This window comes from Protopterus annectens, chromosome 1.part2 (genome assembly GCF_019279795.1).
Source record: "Protopterus annectens isolate FY-2018-M chromosome 1.part2, PAN1.0, whole genome shotgun sequence".
Taxonomy (NCBI): Eukaryota; Metazoa; Chordata; order Ceratodontiformes; family Protopteridae; genus Protopterus; species Protopterus annectens.
In genome coordinates, this window is record NC_056727.1 from 97322877 (window position 1) to 97342944 (window position 20068).

Below are 20068 nucleotides of genomic sequence, written 5' to 3' on the forward strand. Positions count from 1 at the left end.
CTGTTTGCTGGAGTAAATTTGCTCCTCTTCTGCCTGGTGTACAGTGACTAATCATTTTCCACAAACACTCTACTGTCCCCAACTTTTAGTATTTTGCTCTTCTGCCATAATTTTGTCAGAATAAACTTTCTGCTGGTAGGATTGCATCTTTAATACAAGTTTTGGCTGCTTTGTCATGGCCAGGTTTGGAGCATACAGGTGTGCTTTTCAGTTAACAACTCCTGCTGTGGACTACCAGTCCAACTCATTATTTGTGCTTTCATAAACTTAATACAGTCTGTTACTTCCAGTTCCTCTATTACAGCAGAAAATCCCAGGTTGTCCCCTACATGCTCTGTCCTCCAATTCTACAAATTTTTGAAACCTCTCTTCTTGAGCAGTCTCATACTCATTCAGCCTTTTCCCAACTTCGACCTCTGATTGCTGCAGTTTTAAAAGTGCATCTGAATATCTGTTTAAAGCTTCTTCCATTTTTTTCTATCCTTTTGAGATGATATACACCCTCAGTGCTGCATTTAATTTTAATCAGCTCTGAGTACATCTGACTTATTTTTTCCTCTACACTACTGAAAGTAATGTCTTGCACCAAAGCAGCAGCTTGAACTGCTTTTTGCTTCACAGCTACAGGATTCTTCTCAGCTAGTGTTTTCTCCTCACCTTTTGTGGGTGATTTTCTTTCAGGTTCCCTACATTTCTTCTTTGCTGGCATCCAGGCAATGGACTTACTAGCCAGTAACTGAAAATTTAACCAAAAAGGTAATTCACTGACTCTCTTTTCTGAGTTTCTGTGTTCACACTGGGAGAGCTATAATTAAGCTGTTACTCAATGTGCAGCCATCTTGGAAGTCTACATCTCTATGGTATTATTTGTAACAAGGCTGACAACTCCTGGTTATAAGAATTGATTGAAGACCTACAGTTCATAAATGATAGCCAGTACCTATTTGATACCAATAGGTTTAGCTTTGTCCCTGCTGTTTCAAGTGCTATGCATCCTCAGATTTAGCCAGGTGTGCTCCCTAAGCAAGGTCAGATGTGTCTGTGGTTTGATTCCGGCACCCCTGAATTTGACAAAAGATATCTGCTTTTTCTGGACTGGCCCTATCCTATGCCAGCCACCAAAATGATTCCTTTGGATGGGGAGGAGGAGGTAGAAGTACCCTATTCAGAACTATAGGTGTTGGCAGTACAGCTTTCTGAGGCAACAATGAAATTTCACCATGTGTAACCTTATCAGAGAAGCCATGAGAACAGAAAAGGATGTTCAGGTTACAGCACTGAGGATGGTCCGTGAAGTCAGAGAAAGCAGAGTGGCAAACGGGAATGGAAAGAACTGAACACTGCTATCTTACCCTGTGGGAGGATTACACTCACTTCACTGCATCCAAATGGCCACTTTGGAGAATTTGGTTTTGTGGCAAAGACACTGGACTTCTGAAGACTAGGAGATATTCTTAGTCTGGTGAAGCACAGGATGTTGCAGGTCAAGCTTTGGTCATCTTTTGCTTGGATTCTATCTGAATTAAGTTAAGCAGTCATAGATAAGGAAAGATGTGGATATCCTTCAACCTAAGGCCTGTAAAGACTAGTGCTAAGCATTTTTGCAGATGCTTGGGGGTAGTGAAAGCCCAAAAGGAAGAGGTAAACTTGAAATGTTCTGATCTACCACAAATTAGATAAATTTTCTGTGCTCCTTGAAAATGGAGATATGCAAGTAAGCATCCTTCATGTCCAGTGTGATTATGTTTATTTTATATTTGCTTACTGTGGAAATGCTTTGATCTCAGTGGACTACTGCCCCTGCAGTCAGAAGGGACTGGAGGACAAACATCTCAAATTATTTTATTACCAACAATTAGTTTAACATTGAGATACCAAAAATAAGCCTCCAGCATCCACCTTTTCAAGGAGCCAAAAACAGTCGGTAGTAGAAATTCATGCCCTTGTTCTCATGGAACTCTTAACAGAACCTATCTAGTCTGGAGGAATAATGCTAAAGCTATCTGTCTGGAGAAATAGGAGGCATTCCCATAAAGGGTGGAATAGTCCCAAATTTGATTTTTTTTGTTGAATCCCAGACTTGTGAACTCCCTTCAAACTATATGCATCTGAAAAAGATAGTCTGCCTCCAAGGTTGGGAGCAAGTGGGGAAACATACATTCAGAACAGTGAGACACTCTCTTGGCTTGGTGAAGGACTGTTGCCCCTCTCCCTGACAGACTACCACCTAGGCCTCTGCCAGGTCTTCACTAGCCTTTCTTGCATTCCTTCTTTTATTCAAAACTTTCAGCATGAGATCATTTACTGCAGAAAGACCACTGTTGGTTGGAAAGCCTCTATTGTACTTTGAAGTGGCGATGGAAAAGCTGCTCTACCCGCTGTACATTCTTAAAAAAATAAATTAAGGAAAATTGTACTTTTTTTTTCTCTTAAAGCTTACTGGGATGGAGGTCTAAAAACAACTTCTTGTCAAAGGACACATTTAGTAGCTGCCCTTTGGTATCTGCAGGCAAGGGCTAAATCCTTAACCTGTGCTGTCAGATAAAGCTTGAAGCAGCAGAGGAATCAAATGTGTCACAGCCACATTTAATAGCATGATTACCAACTCTTAAGTTGGACGGCAATTATGCTTTTTAAGAGCTGCACTGGAGAAGCTTCTCACAAATACCTTCCAACTCTTTATGACATTTCCTTGATACTGAAACATGCAAGCTTTGCTGTTAACAGCTGGCAAAAGTGCAGACTTTGTCTGTTCTGCACAAAATATGACCTCTTTGTTGTTTATTAAATGTATGAGGATTATTATTAAGCACCAGTTTTGAGACTCTGACCACTCAAAACCAAAACTTTAACACAACTGGCCACTGGAGTTTGTATAAATATTCAAATTTCATTTCCAAACAATGGAAATGGTCAGGCAACCAAGGCACCCTTGTGTAAGAGTAAGGCTCAGCAGAGGCACTTTCAAAGGCATTCTTAAACTGGAGGAATAGCAATTAGCTTGGGCCCTTCAATTCCTAATAGGTTTAAGTAACATTACACAGTGTGATAGCTCACTGGCATTACCTCCATTTAAAGTTTCACAAAATGAGACATCCCTTGGGGTGGGGGACTTAGAAGGACTCACAGTCCTTGGAATTGTAACCAAATGCTAGGAGGCTCAAGTAGAGTATTCCAAGTTTTCTTCTTCCCCTACATCAGAGTTAGACAAAATGTCAGGGTGGATGGCTCTCCTCTTCTGTTCAACAGGGGAAGTTCCTAAGGATCATCAAGTAGCAGAGCAGGAATCTGGATCCTCTGCCAGGTCACCAAATACTCTTCAGGAAAATATTTCTAAACAATAAGAGAGAGGGGTAAGGCAGGTTTCAGCAGAAAGGATGCAGCAGGTGTCAGGACCAATAGGTGCAGCCTGGGAAGTTATGTTTTCGCTTTGTGAAATGGAAAAGGCAAAGCCCACAGGTCAGGTAGTTATGACTGCTTTTTTCTTCCGGCTTTGAATGGACTTTACAGATATTATAAATGGGTCATCTCTGAGACTATTAAATGAACATTTGCTGAGGCTCTCTGCAAACTGTCAGTTTCCTAAGGGACAAACAGACAGACATGAAGCAGCATTTTACTGGCTGCATTATATCTTGAAAAGACTCATACTAGGTGGAACTGACAAGTCTTGCATTTTCCCTTCCTTAAACAACTCACAATATACTTTTTCTCAGAATACAAAACCTCTTTACTACCCCAGTCATAATGTACTTGCATCACATGCATGGCTTAACCAAGCCAGCTCCAATGCTGTACGTGGATAAAGTTCTGACTACACCACAGACAGCATGGGTTTGACTTGTTGCCTAAGAGATGAAAATGCTGGCATGGAGAAGGAAAAAACAGTGAAATGCCTGCTCGTCTCTCTCGTGGGGAGGGTAAGAACTGCAACTGTAAACCACCCTTTTCATGACAGAATTTCCAGATGAGACATGAAACCATATGAAAGCATTTCATCTGGGGAGGCAGGGACTTCTGTGGGATTATGCTGCTAAAAGAAGTGTGATGTGCCTTTGCTAAAGCCCACTGTATGCCAAATCCTCAGCATGCTACTTGGCATGCATACTGAAAGCAGTCAGGTCTTAAGCACGAAACCTATGATTCCTCAAAAAAATGGATGACAGCATCACATCTGCTGCTTGCCCTTAACTCCAAGGAGGAATGATTGGGTTGTAGGGCTCTTATCTCCTGGAGGAACACATGGTCCATATGGGTAGCAGATAGGAAGAGGGAGGACAATAAAAATGACTCTGTCAGAAAAAAAAAGACTGAAACATGGCATGTCTACAGGAAGTGGGTTTGGCTTTATTAGCATGAATGTATCCATAAACACTTAACATAAAAAAATCAAATGGGCATTCAGAAGTCATGTAGCTAAAACACAACTGTGGCCTTAAGAGGTTATTTGCATACATCCCATGGGCCTCCACTATAGGATGTTTAATGTATTATTTAGCGAAGATCCTAGCTTTGCTAGGTCTTTCTTGCAGTTTTTTACTGCTTTTTTTACTGGAGAGTTTGTTTATATGACCTTTTATCTTTTGGCTTGGATGTTATTTGGTTATCCTGCAGGCAACCTAATATTTATGGACATCAGACTTGGTTTTATGCTATGTTTTTCTGAATTATAGCCCAGCAATCCACTTGCACTCTACACTAAAGAGGTGAGGAAAAGGCTGAAACATGGCATGTCTACAATCAGTGAAGTTAGACTTTACTGGCCTAGATGGACCCATAAAGACTTAAAAAGTAAAAAGGCCACGTAGCTAAAACACAGGTATCTGCTTAACAGAATCACTTGCATATATCCCACAGGCCTCCACTACAAGAAGTTTAAGGTATCACCTAATAAAAATGGAGTTATAACAAGTTATTTTAAATAAGCAAGCAAATCTATTTTGGATATTTCACTAATTCATAATTACAGAATTAAAGTTAGAAGTCAATGACCATATACACCAAAATAGTAAGAAAAGGATCTCGGATAAAACACTACAGTACCTCTTGATGACATTAGTAATATGGGATTTTCTGAATCTCAGCTATAAAGCTGTTCTAGGTATATAAAAAAAAAAAAAAAAAAACATTACTGTACCAGTTGAACAACGAAAAGAATATTGAAAAAAATAAATAAAATGCTAAATGAAGGCAAATTTATTTTCAACAGTTATACTTTCCTTGTTAAATTATACCTCATATGGAAGCTTGTAAGGGTCCTGCTGTCCTACACAGCAAAATCGAAGTACACACCGACAGCAGCAACCGGCCTTCAACAGCACCCGGACAACTGGCTTATACTTTTCGTGTAGCAGCAACATGTTATATGCCTAGTGAATGACAAAAAAGGCATTAGGAACATCACACTGCCAGCCCAGCTATCGCAAATTTTGTAAATAAATCTATGTCATTTGTGAATATTGATACGATTTATACAAAAGTGTTTCTAAGTACTGAGCTAAAATGTAACCACAGCATGCCCTATTGGAATAGAACAGGAATGCACATGCACTACTGTGGCTGTTTAGATGTATATGTTTAATGGAAACTGGAACACAGGAGATTAACTTGAAAAGATTCAGAGAAAATACTTGAAATTAAATTGTTTTATTATTGCGTCATAAAAGTTAGTTTCATTGCAACAAGGAGACAGGATGTCTAGAACTAGGGTCCTTCTGCATTGTTTTTTTTTTTGTTTGTTTTTTAAAGTGTTTTATTGTTTTATGTCTCCTAGCTGTTGCAAACATCTGTAGGCTATGTGTTTTCACAGAGAGATGCTAAATTATGTTAGTTTCTGACAAAGGGGGTTTAGCTTGGGAACTAAAGTCAGTTGACAAAACGTGATGTCTTCCAAGCTATTCCAGCAGTAATATTTGATATTATTTAAGAACTCTCTCAAAGAGAGATGGGGCATTTTGTATTTTGTCTTGGACCAGGAAACATCCACTCACTTACAGCAAGGCAAGTGCAAAGGTAAATTTCTAGAGCATAGTAACTATTTTAGATTCAGATAGGGATATAGTAAAGTATAGCTTAGATGTTTTCTTTATTTATTTGAGACTGTCCTGCAATGTTGTTTTAAATATTTCCTGTGATGCTGAACTCTGATGTAACTGATTACTTACTGAGTATTGTCTTGTTCTTTTATTATTTATTATTAAATATATTTAAACCTTTTAAATTGTGGCTGGACTGTTTGGAGATATTTAAGCGGTTAGACTACTTGCATATCTATATGGTGACACTGTACAGGCCACTTGTAAATAGCCTTGCTCTTGGTCAGACTTTCATTTGGATTAATAGTAACATGACACAGTAGGATTGGACACCCTTTGTTAAGGGCCTTAAAGTAGATAAGAGTGGCTGGTGACAGCTGGAATGACCTTACAGTCTGGACAGAAGGGGGCATAGCTTGTAAACCTATGCCCGTCTTTTCCCGGTGTGTGTTTGTGTGTGTGTGTGTGTGTGTGTGTGTGTGTGTGTGTGTGTGTGTGTGTGTGTGTGTGTGTATATATATAAAATCAAACCTCAAAGTGTATGTGTGTGTCAGCTACTTGGGCCAGGACATAAAGGACTGGTTGGACAGAGAGGGTGCTGGAGGCTTTGGCTTGGCCACTCAGCTGAGACCTCAACCCTATAGCTGTGCCAGTGGGGAGTCTTACTGGGGATCTGGATAAAGAGGGAGAAACCAGCCCCAAACTGACTGTGATCTCTGTGTGCTCTTAAGGGAAATTGCAGTTTCCTGTGTGTGTACTTGTCACCCCCCCCAGTGTGTACATCCCCCACTATTGGCAGTGGTGAGGATTGAGGCTCCTTGATTACTGGGCCAGTGTTGGGGAATCACAAAGAGAGTTAGTCATAATATACACTCTCCTTACTTTTACAGTCCCCAGACTCTGTTAAGAGAGTCCATGGCACTGTTTTAATTAAAGATGAAATGTAAACAAAAACAAACAAACGGCCCTTCCCCCTAGTCCATTTACCATACTATTCCCCTAATCTATTTACATGGTTTTGAGGTTTATATACTCTGTATTTAGGGCAAAGGCTCTCAAAAATTAATTTCCTAATTGTCAAAGTGAGTGCATTAATGCTTAACAAGCTAAAGAAGTTCTTTATTTTGCACTGTCACTGTATTTCCCTCCACAATACATACATTATAGCTCCAAATGTTACATTAATTTGTAATGATCACAAACTTCTTTAAATCCCGGGTTTTTACAAGGCACAGATGGCTTGGCAGAGTTCAGAGTTTTGTAAAATAATGCAGTTAAGCTGCTCGGTCAGGTGTGAATATTACAAGGTTTCATATTTATGCATAAGAAATATAAAAAAAAAAATTAACAGCAAAATAATGGGTATGTGAGACGTCAGTGGGATATGCCCTGAAAAGAGGCTTTAGGAAATATGACTTAGTTCTAAAAAGCAGCAAGTATAGAAGAAGGAAAAAATAATAGAAAACATCCAAAAGGGACAAAGGTGTTCCTACAAAAAAGGGCCATGAAAGAATAGTATACAAACTCGTCACTCATCATGCAGATATAACTGTTGCTATAATAACTATGCATTTCATTTCATTTGAAGATGCACATCAGGAGCAGGCTACTTGGCACCTGTCGGCCTGTTAATATGTTCAAGAAAGAGGCTGAAAATAGTAACAAGCAACCATTTGTGAACATTCATTGAAACAAAACAACTAGTCATACCACTTAAATCACAACTATGAAACAGTTACAAATTTTCTCAGTTTTAAATTGTACAACACTTCCATCAGACTTTTTTTCACATTATATTAAGCTGTGAGAAAAGGAGGCCAAAAAATACAAGAAATTCTCCTACATAAAACTTATTTTAACCTCTTCCTTCATTCACAGCAGCAATATAATGAAAGAAGCATTTCAAGGACTGAATGTGCATATAAATACCAAGCAGGTGCTAACTTCAGTGCCATTTTGAGAATGCAGCCAGAGAGTGAGCATGTATGAATGTAATAGCTAGTTGGTATACAAGTTTATCTAAGTTAAAATCATTAAGCCTCAATACGGATGTGTTTTTACATAACAAAGCTGCTTGAACAGAACCCACAAAGACTCATCTATCACATCCTGACTAGACAAGCAACATGGTGTCAGAACCGGGATTCCAGAGACTGCTTTCCAGAGCTACGAGGTGCAGAGTTAACAGTGAAGGTAAACTAAGAGAAACAAGCATGAAAAAGAGCCAAAAAAGAACCAAAGGTTCCAAAACCAAATCTCGCAAGAATAGTTTATTTTATAAAAAAGATAAAACAGAGCATTACAAGGGCAAAAACCACATTATTAAACAAGCAAGAGGCATAAGAGGTTTATTAAACAAAATGCTTAAAATTAAGATATCTGATAAAACAATTATCAAATAAGCACACAAGGGGTTTAGAATTACCTCAGAAATGCAAAACAAACATGTTTAAGGCAAAACAAGCATGTTTAAAGCAAAACGGGCATGCCTACAGTAAAATGAGCCCAATAAAAGTACAAGGGGTATGAAAAGATATTAAACAGGCAAAACAAATATAATAAGGATAAACAGAGCACATCAAGCATAAATAAAGCAAGGCAACTGCATGTTTTTGGCAAAGTACCGTGTTTTGGCATAACTACTACTTCATATTGTATTCAGGACATAATTAGAGTTATTCAAAGTATCTCAAAGTGTGTAAAAGTGCTTACAGTGTGTGCTTATTACTGTGCATGTATTCTGAAGAGTTTGTGTGCAAAGTGCAACTATTTTGTGAAGTACAGTCAAAGTACAGCCATTTCAAAAAAATTCTTGTGCTGGGTGTGCTTATTCACAAAGTGCTGCCATTACAGTGCGTTTCTTGCACTGCCAAGAATTATCTAGCAAAGTACCACCATTTTGGGGAAGTTTCAGTGTGCAGTGTACTGTTTATTTGCAAGGTGCAGTTACTTCGAAATGAGTCTTACTCTGGGCTTCTTCTGCCCAGTTCATTCACACAGTGCAGTTATTTTGAAATGTCTCTTACGCTGATAATAGGTGAATTCTTGCAGTACAGTGATTTCAAAGAGTATTACAGTGCCAGAGAGACTTATTTTGTAAAGTGCAGTTATTCATAGGTTCATAGGTAGGTACTAGGCTATCGGCCCTAGGGCCCATACAAGCCTAGCCAAAAAATGTACCCTGGCTTTCGCCACCCAAGAAAATTATTTTCCTGTGCCCCTGTCGAGCAGAGCCACAGAAGTGATCCCCGGGGTGAATTTCCCATTTCCCATCCAATCATCAAGATTTTTTCTTGAAGAGTGCTAATGAGGAGCTCTGTTTGACATAGATAGGTAGTCTGTTCCAGAGTATGGGAAGTCTCTGGGACAGGAATCTATCCCTCCAGCATGTTCTGTTTATTGTGGTGACAAGGTTAAGGTCCCTAGAGCGTGTAGCTCGGAGGGATTGGGATTTCTTTAAGTGGAGCATGTCCAACAGCTCTGGGTTTGACATAGCTTTGTATGTTAGGCAGGGATCGCCCCCGAGTAGGCGATATGCGATGGAGTAAAGCTGTGGTTTTTTGAGATGGTCTGCATAGGGCATCTGTCTGAGGTCAGTAATCCTCTTTGTGAGGTATTTCTGTGGTCTTTCCAGTTGTTGTAGCTGTCTTGTGAGGTACATACCAAAAGGGGCATTGTACTCTATAATGGGTCTAATGAGTGATGAGTAGTGGGGAACAATGACCTCTTTTTTTCTGGATGAGGATCCTTTAGTGATGAGATGAGCCACATAGAAGGATTTCCTGACCACTGTGGCGATGTGATTATCAAAGGAGAGACTACTGTCCACCTGTGTCCCAAGGTCTCATCACATTTTCGGCATTAAGTAGACTACCAGCTATGTGTTCATGGGTACAGAGTTTTTACCAAAGGGGATGACAATACACTTTTTGGCATTGAGCTTCAGGCCATGGCTTTGACACCAGGTATCTGTCTCAGTGAGGCCCTTTTGTAGTTTGTCCACATCATTAGGAGTTTTGATTATGGCTCCTAGTTTGCAGTAATCTGCAAACTTTGTTAGCCAAAGACCTTCTGTGTTGGCCTGCACTTCAGAGAGGTAGATACCAAACAGGAGAGGACCCAGGACTGAACCCTGTGGTACTCCACTAGTCACTGGTCTGATGTCGGACTTGGAATCCGCTACTTTCACAGTGTGGGTTCTGTCCGTGAGCCAGTTGGCAACCTATCTTGTGACATAGGGATTTATACCTAGTTTAGTGAGCTTATCTAGCATTCCAGAGTGGGGGATGGTGTCGAAAGCCTTGGCGAGATCTAGATAACCTGTGTGAACCATTTTACCCTCATCTATGGCTTTGGTGACTGCTTCAAAGAAGTCAATCAGGTTTAGGAGACATGATCTGCCTTTTACATATCCAAACTGAGTAGGGTCCAGAGTTTAGAGATTACCAATGTCTTTGTTTAGGAGTTCCACGATGATACGTTCCATGGCCTTGCAGACCAGGCTTGTCAGGCTAATGGGGCGGTAGTTCCCGGGGTCCTTCGTGGCAACCCCTGGCTTGTTGTGCTATTAGGTAAAGTTACAAATACTGGCATAAATCTCTGGTATAAGCATGTATGTATGTATATATATATATATATATATATATATATATATATATATATATATATATATATATATATATATATATATATACACATACATATACATACACATATACATATAAAATGTATGTGTGTGTGCTTCTGCATATTTGCAAAACCCTTCTGGTATGTGTTAATAATGGCATTTGAAAGCCCTCACCACTTGTATTTGATCAGAATACTGCAGAGAATTATAGAATATTTGAGCAAGAGTACGATATTTTTATACAACCAGCTTATTATGACAATTATGCACTTATCAGGGTGTTCATTTTCCTAAACCTAGCTGGGTCAGAGGCCACTGAAAGAGAGCATTCATTTGTGTATTTATCAGCAGTATATGAGGGAGTAGGCAAAAATCTCCATATTGTTGTACAGGTTAAATCAAGGGAAGACCCTGACTATTTGAAGCGCAAATTCAAAGAAATGTGTAACCCCCAGACAAATAATAGATTAGAGAGGCATTTGTTTTACACAAGAGATCAGAAACCAGGGGAAACTTTTGTAGCTTACATTACTGACCTGAGGAACAAAGCTAAAATGTGTCGATTTGGTTACTTAAAAGATGAGTTACTAAAAGTACAGGCTTGTGCGTGGTATTAATAGTGCTGCTGTGAGAAAAATCACTGTCATGAAGCAAAATCTAATGCTGAGTAAACCTATTGAGATTTGTCAAAGCCATGAAGTTACAGAAAGGCACACAAGTATGCTTGTGGGTGACAAGAGCAGAGTTTCAGCAGGCTCCAGAGCGGGTTCTCCTGGGAAACCACATAATTTTCCTGCAAGTTCTAAGAAAGGAGCATGCTCAGTGCAGTACAAGTATGAATCACCAAAACCCAAATCCAGCTTTATTGTTAACTGTCGCAACTGTGGTGCAATCATGAGTCTAAAAGAGAGAAATGCTTAGCATTTGGTCAGCAATGTCACAAGTGTAAAAAATGGAACCATTTTCAAAAGTTTTGCAAATCAAGTCAACCTCACACAGTTACAAAGAAGGGTCACTCAAAAAAGCAAGTTGATCACATAGAGAGCAATACTACTTTCTACGCAGATGGTGTTATCAGTAACTGGTGAAAAGGTTGATGCAGTGAATCTGTTGGCAAAGAACAAAGTGTTTTGTACTGTCCAGATCAATGGTAAATCCACCAAACTCAAAGTGGACACTGGTTCAAAGTGTAATGTTATGTCAGCAGACACATTCACTAAGGTGAGAACTAATGAACGACTCAATGTGGCTAGTAGTGTGCAGCTTGTTGTTTATGGAGGTGAAAAAAATTCAAACCGAAGGCTCAGTAGTACTTTCATGTTATTTAGCTAAGAACTGTTACAGCTTGTTATTTTATGTAGTTTGAAGTCCTGTGCAGTCATTATTGGGTCTCAGAGGCAGTTTGAGAATGAATCTGCTTTCTTTTACCAAAGAAGTTAATCATATAAGCACGTCCCAGTTCCAATTTTTCTGAAGCCATTTTCTCAGAGTATGCTGATGTTTTCAGTGACAAGTTAGGCAAACTTCCAGTTGTGTATTCTATGAAGTTAGACCCAGAGGTCAATCCAGTAGTCAGACCAGCAAGAAAAGTTCCAAGAGCTATGCAGGATAAAGTCAAAGCTCAACTGGATAAAATGGTGCAGCAAGGTGTAATCTGTCCAGTTACAGAACCAACTGAATGTCATCTATGGTAGCAGCCCACAAAAAAGGCTCAGATAAAATCAGAATATGTACTGACCCAAGAGATTTGAACAAAACATTAAAAATACAGCATCATCCAATGAGTACAGTCCAGGAAATTGCAGACCTAATTCTGTCTTGGATGCAAAAAGTTCATTTTGGCAAGAAATGCTTGATCGCAAAACTTCATTATTGACTACTTTCAGTACCCAGTTTGGCAGATACAAATTTCAAAGGATGCCATTTGGAATAAATTCTGCAAGTGAAGTCTTCCAGCATGCAATGGAGCAAATATTTGCAGGTTATCCTTGTGCCATAATAGTAGATGATTTATTGGTTGGAGGCAATGGTGAAGCAGAGCAGGACAGAAACCTTAAGAGAGTTTTAGAAAGACCACGTGAAGTGAACTTAAAGTTGAATCCTCTACAGTGCATATTCAGACTACCAGAAGTTACATACGTAGATCATTTATTTACCAGCAGCACTGCCTTGAGACCAGACCCATCTAAGCAAGCAGCTATTTTTGAGATGTCAGCACCAGACAATGTTCAAGTTCTACAATGTTTTCTTGGCCTGGTCAACTATTTCGGCAAGTTTATACCAGACTTCAGTAAGTTGACAACACCTTTAAGAGAGCTGATGTGCAAAAATGTTACTTGGCCTTGGTTGGAACAGCACCAGAAAACATTTGAAGACCTTAAGCAGAAAATTGCCACCCCACCTACATTAAGATACTATGATGTCAATAAACCAATCACTTTGTGATGCTTCAAAATTTGGTCTTGGTGCAGTTATTCTTCAAGAAGGCAGACCAGTAGCCTATGCATCTAGAACCCTTACCCAAACTGAAATGCAATATGCTCAAATTGAGAAAGAACTTTTGCCAATAGTATTTACATGTTCAAAGTTTCATGATTATATCTATGGTCAAGCTATTCAGATTGAAAGTGATCAACAATCTCTGGTTACTATTCTAAAGAAGCCTATGCATTCAGCTCCAGCAAGATTACAAAGAATGATGCTCAAATTGCAAAAGTACAACTTCAAAATGGTCTATACAAAAGGAAAACGTCTTTATCTGGCTGATACCTTATCCAGATTGTCCAGAAATACAACAGAATAGCTTGACGTAGAGAATTTTGATTTTGAAGTAATGGAATAGTGTAATTTTTCTACCATGAGACTTGATGAGCTGAGAGATCATACAAAGACTGATCCTCTTTTGCAAAAGCTCAACCACTACATTAATGTTGGATGGCTGTCAAAGCAATCTAGTGTATCACCTGCAGTGCAAACTTATTTTCATACAGAGATGACATGTTGATGGAAGATGGTAATATTTTCAAAGTCCTAAAATTGTTGTTCCCGCTTCTTTAAAACATGAATATATCCAGATTTTGCATCATGGTCACCCAGGTTCCGAACCCACCAAAGGAAGGGTGAGAGAACTAGTATTTTGGCCTTCTCTAGTAAAAGACATTGATAAAATACTTTCTTCTTGTTCAATATGCAACAGGGTAATGCTGCTCAATGACAGAAGTCTAAATCTCAAAATGCACGCACTCGAGGCCCTTCTCAGTATGGAGAACATCGATGTCTGTGCTGTAACTGAAACCTGGTTCAAGGCTCCTGAGAGCACCCCGGCACTATTAGGTTTTACATCATATCATGCGTTCTGGCCCCAAAACCCGGACCACACCACAAAAGGAGGGGGTGTATCCATATTCATAAAAGATACCCACACCTCCAGGTTGGTGGCAACGCACGAAGCTTCGGAAACCATCCAGGTGCAACTAACCATAGGCAAAACTGCTCTACAAATTGTAGCATGCTACAGGCCACCCTCTCAAACTCAGATACCCCACACAGCCTTCCTGAAGACACTGGAGGGTATAAATGTATCTCCAAACACCATCATATTGGGTGACTTCAACTACCCGAATATAGACTGGGAACATTACTCAAGCCCTAACTTTCTAGCCCAACGGTTCCTGGAGTTCATAAATTCAAATGCCATGGAACAGCTAGTCACTGTTCCCACGAGAGGAGAAAAAGTACTAGATCTCATTATCACAAACATGGGGACAAAATGCTCCACACCGGAAGTATATCTCTCATTGGTGAGATCTGATCATAAACTAATCTCACTGGAAATCCACATCCCGCCCCCACCCCAAACAAAAAAGACCACAGTAAAGAACTTCTCTAAAGCAAACTTCACACTACTCAAGACTGGTGTGGTATCCTTCAAGACCCCTGAGCCAGTGGAAACCACAACCCAAGCGGCAGAAGCCCTTACAAATGCCTTCTATGAACACCTCCAGGACTGCATGGATCAGGCAATCCCAAATAAAACCAAGACTCTTTCCACAAAGGGCAAACGTCCAGTCTGGTGGACCCCAGCCATTAACAAACTTTACAATAAGAGGAGAAAGCTATTACATGACAGAACAAAATCCATAAAAGGGAAGTCACCCCTGATCATTATTAGTAAAAAATACGAGCACTCATAAAATCAACTAAGGCCAATTTTGAGAGAAAAATTGCCATGGATTCAAAGGACAATCACAAGGCCTTTTTCAGCTATGTTAGGAACCTGGGTGGAAACTCCCAGATATGCTCAGAATTAGTCCAAAATGATACAAAAATCACTGAACCCACAGACATTGCCAACATACTGGCAGACAGGTTCAGTGCAAACTTCACCCCTCTCCCCTAAAGGAGAGAGAACTATCCCAGCGGAGTGTAGCCTCCCAGACATCTCAAATGCGCAGGTGAAAGCTGCTCTCTCTAAAGCTAAAAACACAGCATCAATGGGACCGGATGGTGTCCCCGGCTGTGTGCTACACGAGCTAAATGAGGAATTAAACCCGCACATAAGGCAGCTGTTTAATCTCAGCCTTACCACAGGATACGTGCCCAAGGAGTGGCGTACTGCAACTGTGGTCCCACTCCACAAAGGCAGTGCCTCTACGGACCCTGGTAATTACCGCCCCATAAGCTTAACAAGTCTAGTCTGCAAAGCTATGGAGAGGATCATAATGGAGCTCATAAACAAAGATATAGGGGACTTGCAGACATTGGACCCGACCCAGTTTGGCTTAGTCAAGGGCAGATCATGCCTTTTGAACTTGGTTGACTTCTTCGAAACAGTCACCAAGGCCATTGATGAGGGAAAGGCAGTCCATACAGCCTACCTTGACCTTGCAAAGGCTTTCGACACAATACCCCACTCGGGTATTGTAGAAAAACTTACCAGCTTAAATGTAAACCCATATGTCACAAGATGGGTTGCAAACTGGCTTAAGGCCAGAACCCACAGGGTTAGAGTTGCTGGCGCTATGTCAGACTCCAAGCCTGTCACAAGTGGTGTCCCACAGGGCTCGGTCCTTGGCCCCCTATTGTTCAGCATCTACTTCTCAGAAGTACAGGCCAACATGGGAGGACTTTGGCTGACAAAGTTTGCAGACGACTGCAAACTGGGCACCATAGTGGAAAGTGCATCGGACACGGATATCCTTCAGAAGGGACTCACGGAAACAGATAGCTGGTGCCAGAGCCATGGCCTGAAGTTAAACGCCAAAAAATGTATAGTCATACCCTTCAGGAAAAACAAGGTAACCCCAAGCTACCATATAGGTGGCAATCCACTAAGCACAGAAGAGGTTATCAGGGACCCAGGTTGACAGTGGCCTTTCTTTTGACACTCACGTTGCTAAAGTGGTTAGAAAGACCTTCTACATTGCCCACCTGATCATGAAGGGATTCACATCCAGATCTAGTGAGGTCATTGTTCCCCTGTACTCTTCACTTATCAGACCAATGATCGAGTACAATGCCCCATTCGGGATGTATCTCACCCGACATCTGCAGCAATTGGAGAGACCCCAAAAGTTCCTCACCAAAAGGATAAAGGGACTCCAAAATCTGTCATATGCTGCCAGATTGAAGAAACTCCAGCTCTATTCAGTCGCATACTGTCTGCTCAGAGGTGACATGTGCCTGACATGCAAGGCCATGTCCAACCCGGAATTAATGGACATGCTCCACCTCGAAAAATCCAAATTGACCAAAATCACTAGAGCAAGCAACTTAAACCTTAGCACGGATATAAATAGGACGTGCTGGAGGGATAGATTTATCACTCAGAGACTCCCTATGCTGTGGAATAAAATCCCGGTCCATGTGAGGCAGAGCACCTCGCTGGCTCTGTTCAAGAGAAATCTTGACCTGTGGATGGGAGATCATAGGTTTACCCCGGGAATCATCTCTGTGTCACTGCTGGACAGAGGCACAACAAACTAATGGGTACAGTATTTTTTTCATATAAGGGGTGGCGTAAGCCACAAAACTTTGGGCTAGGCTTATAAATGCCTTAGGGCAGATAGGTTCATAGGTTTATACTAGGCTAAGTAGTAAACCACTTTTGCAAAGAAACCATTTCAGCAAAGTCAAGTTCCTAAACTAAGAACAAAACGAATGAAGGCAGGGTATGGAGTAGTGCAGGAAAACAAAAGCCAAATAAGTAAAAAATACTGTACTAAGCCTGCAGGCTAGACACATACTGTAAACTGTTTATTCAATAAAACAACAAAAATACACACAAAGTAAGCGCTTTCACGAAATCCAGTCGCTTCATCAGACAACATTCAAAGACAGTGCTCATCCTAAATAACCCTCTAGAAAGTCAGCTGACTTAATCACATCAATTAAAGTGAACAAAGTATTTAAAAATGTGTGCATGTATAGTGCATAACATATGATATAAAACACATACTCAAAAGCATTTGTATACATTTTAAAAACATTTAAGAATTGTGTAAAAACTATATAAAATCCTTCTTTATAAAAACAGCATTCTTTATTTATGCCTAAGAGGACGTGCCTTCAGAAAAGGCTTTAATGAACAAGTAGTGTTAAGACCTGGAGATCTTTCAGCATTTAGCAGAAGAATCCATTTCTGTTCTGCTGTTTCTGTACAATTCTCCAGGTCCCCCTTCTAATATCTACATCTAATACTTGTAAAACAAAAAATCTAAAACCATGTGTAGGATCATTTTGTAGTACATGTACTGCTAATGCATTATTTTCTTTCTTGTTCTCCACATCCCTGATGTGCTCAAGCACTCTGAGTGGTCAATTTTTTTACCTACATAGTAGGCATGACATTTCTCACAGAAAGAAAAATAAACCAAATTGACTGTTTTACAGTCTGCATAGTACTGCATTATCAGTGTGAATCTCCAAGAGGGATGTTGGTAAAAGGAACTAGTATATAAATATTTGCATGCTGTACAATTTCTACACAGAAATGTTCTTATTCTAGTAGATTCATACAGATTTTTGGTTACACTCTTCTTATGGCATAAGTGTTGTTTTACGGATTTATTATTTCTAAAAGAGAAGGATGGTGTTGTACCAACTATACTAATTAATTCTGGTGCATCTTGTAGAAGCCTCCAGTTATTCTTTATAATGTCACAACATTCATTGATATCACTGGAATATTGAAAAGTAACTCTAAAATTGTCATTGGTAACCATTCTATCTTGGCTAGTGTTTAATTCTTCAGCTGTATAGTCAAAGTATGGTTTACAGCTATCAGCCCTATGTAACCAAGCTTCTTCTATAGCTTTTACCATTTCTTTTTCTGAGTAACCTCTCTCTAAAAAAAATCTAATTTTAATTGTGATAGGGCTGTCTGCGCATCTCAGTCATTGCTATGTAGTCTTAAAGTTCTACATATCTGCCCTTTAAGTACATTGCGTGGAATATATAGCGGGTGCATACTTCTTTTATGCAAAAGGGCATTCCTCTTGGTAGGTTTTACATAAATGCTACTAGATATTTGCATAAGTTCAGATTTCTTTAGTGTAATGTCTAAAAACTCTATTTCATGTTTAGAATAATGATAGGTAAATTTTAAGAAGTTAGTTGTTGTGTGTAAATATCTAATGAAATCCTCAAAAACATTCTCATTTCTTTCCATAACAAAAAAATATCGTCCACAAAGCGGACGTACCACAAAATGTACTGACCATATTGATTGGACTCTGATAAAATAGATGTAAGTTCCCATTGTACTAGCGCCAGGTTGGCGTAGCTATTGGCACACGCAGTGCCCATTACCACGCCAACCTTCTGTAAAAAGAATTCCTCTTCAAAAGTACAAACACTATTCTCAAGGACTAACTCTTGCAATGTACATATAAGTGTACTCTCTTTTAGAAATAATAAATCCATAAAACAACACAACACTTATGCCATAAGAGGAGTGTAAACAAAAACCTGTAAGAATCTACTATGACAGGAACATTTCTCTGTAGAAATTGTACAGCATGCAAATATTTATAGACTAGTCCCTTTTACCAACATCCCTCTTGGAGATTCACACTGAGAATGCAGTACTATGCAGACTGTAAAACAGTCAATTTGGTTTATTTTTCTTTCTGTGAGAAATGTCATGCCTACTATGTAGGTAAAAAATAGACAACTCAAAGACAGAGTGCTTGAGCACATCAGGGATGTGGAGAACAAGAAAGAAAATAATGCATTAGCAGTACATGTACTACAAAATGATCCTACACATGGTTTTAGATTTTTTGTTTTACAAGTATTAGATGTAGATATTAGAAGGGGGGACCTGGAGAATTGTACAGAAGCAGCAGGACAGAAATGGATTCTTCTGCTAAATGCTGAAAGATCTCCAGGTCTTAACAATACTTCTTCATTAAAACCTTTTCTGAAGGCACGTCCTCTTAGGCATAAATAAAAAGAAAGCTGTTTTTATAAAAAAAGGATTTTATGTAGTTTTTACACAGTTCTTAATTGTTTTTAAAATGTATACAGATGCTTTTGAGTATGTGTTTTATATCATACATGCACACGTTTTTAAATACTTTGTTCACTTTAATTGATGTGATTACGTCAGCTGACTTTGTAGAGGATTATTTAGGATGAGCAGTGTCTTTGAATGTTGTCTGATGAAGCGACTGGATGTCGTGAAAGCGCTTACTTTGAGTGTATTTTTGTTGTTTTACTGAATAAAACAGTTTACAGTATATTTCTAGCCTGCAGGCTTAGTGCAGTATTTTTTACTTAAGTTCCTGAACTACCTTGGTCAACAGGAGCCATGGAAATATTTGAGTGGAACAATCAGCTTTACTTAGTATTGGTAGACTCTTATCTGAATCGGTTTGAGACTGATCTACTACCTAATCTAAACGTCCACTGCTGTTACTGCTTAGTTGAAACGTCATATCTCGGTCCATGGAAGTCCACAAAAGCTCATCTCTGACAATGGTACCCAACATACCAGTCAGCTGTTTCAGAAATTAGCAAGAGAATGGGACTTTGTATATGTTACTAGTAATCCAGAATATCCAGTCAAATGGACTACATGAACATGCAGTACAGAGTGCAAATTAATTATCTGAAAGGTCAAAGTGTGACAATACCGATGTCATTTTGAATTTACTTAATCTCAGAAACATACCCTGTGACGATATACTTGGCTCGTCTGCTCAGAGATTTCTATCAAGGCAAACCAGAACAACACTATTAGTTCCAGTTTGCTGTGGCCTAAAGCTAAGAACAGCAGAACCATTAGAGCACTATTATTCAGGAAGTGTTCTTTCCAGAAGTCCAGTTATGATAAATCGAGCAGATTTCTTTGTCCATTGAAAGAAGGGGAAACAGTGAGAATAGAAATGGTGAAAGGCTTCAA

At 39.5% G+C, this 20068-nt stretch overlaps 1 protein-coding gene across 2 annotated transcripts in view; it reads right to left on the reverse strand.

The window, feature by feature from the left end:
• Positions 1-20068, reverse strand: part of PUS10 (pseudouridine synthase 10) — a 1838120-nt gene that overhangs the window by 1791518 nt on the left and 26534 nt on the right. For both annotated transcript variants that reach the window (XM_044055027.1, XM_044055017.1), the window contains exon 2: positions 5235-5369. In XM_044055027.1, the coding sequence (XP_043910962.1) occupies positions 5235-5360 (126 nt within the window). In that variant the 5' untranslated portion in view covers positions 5361-5369. The remainder of the gene's footprint in view (positions 1-5234; positions 5370-20068) is intronic.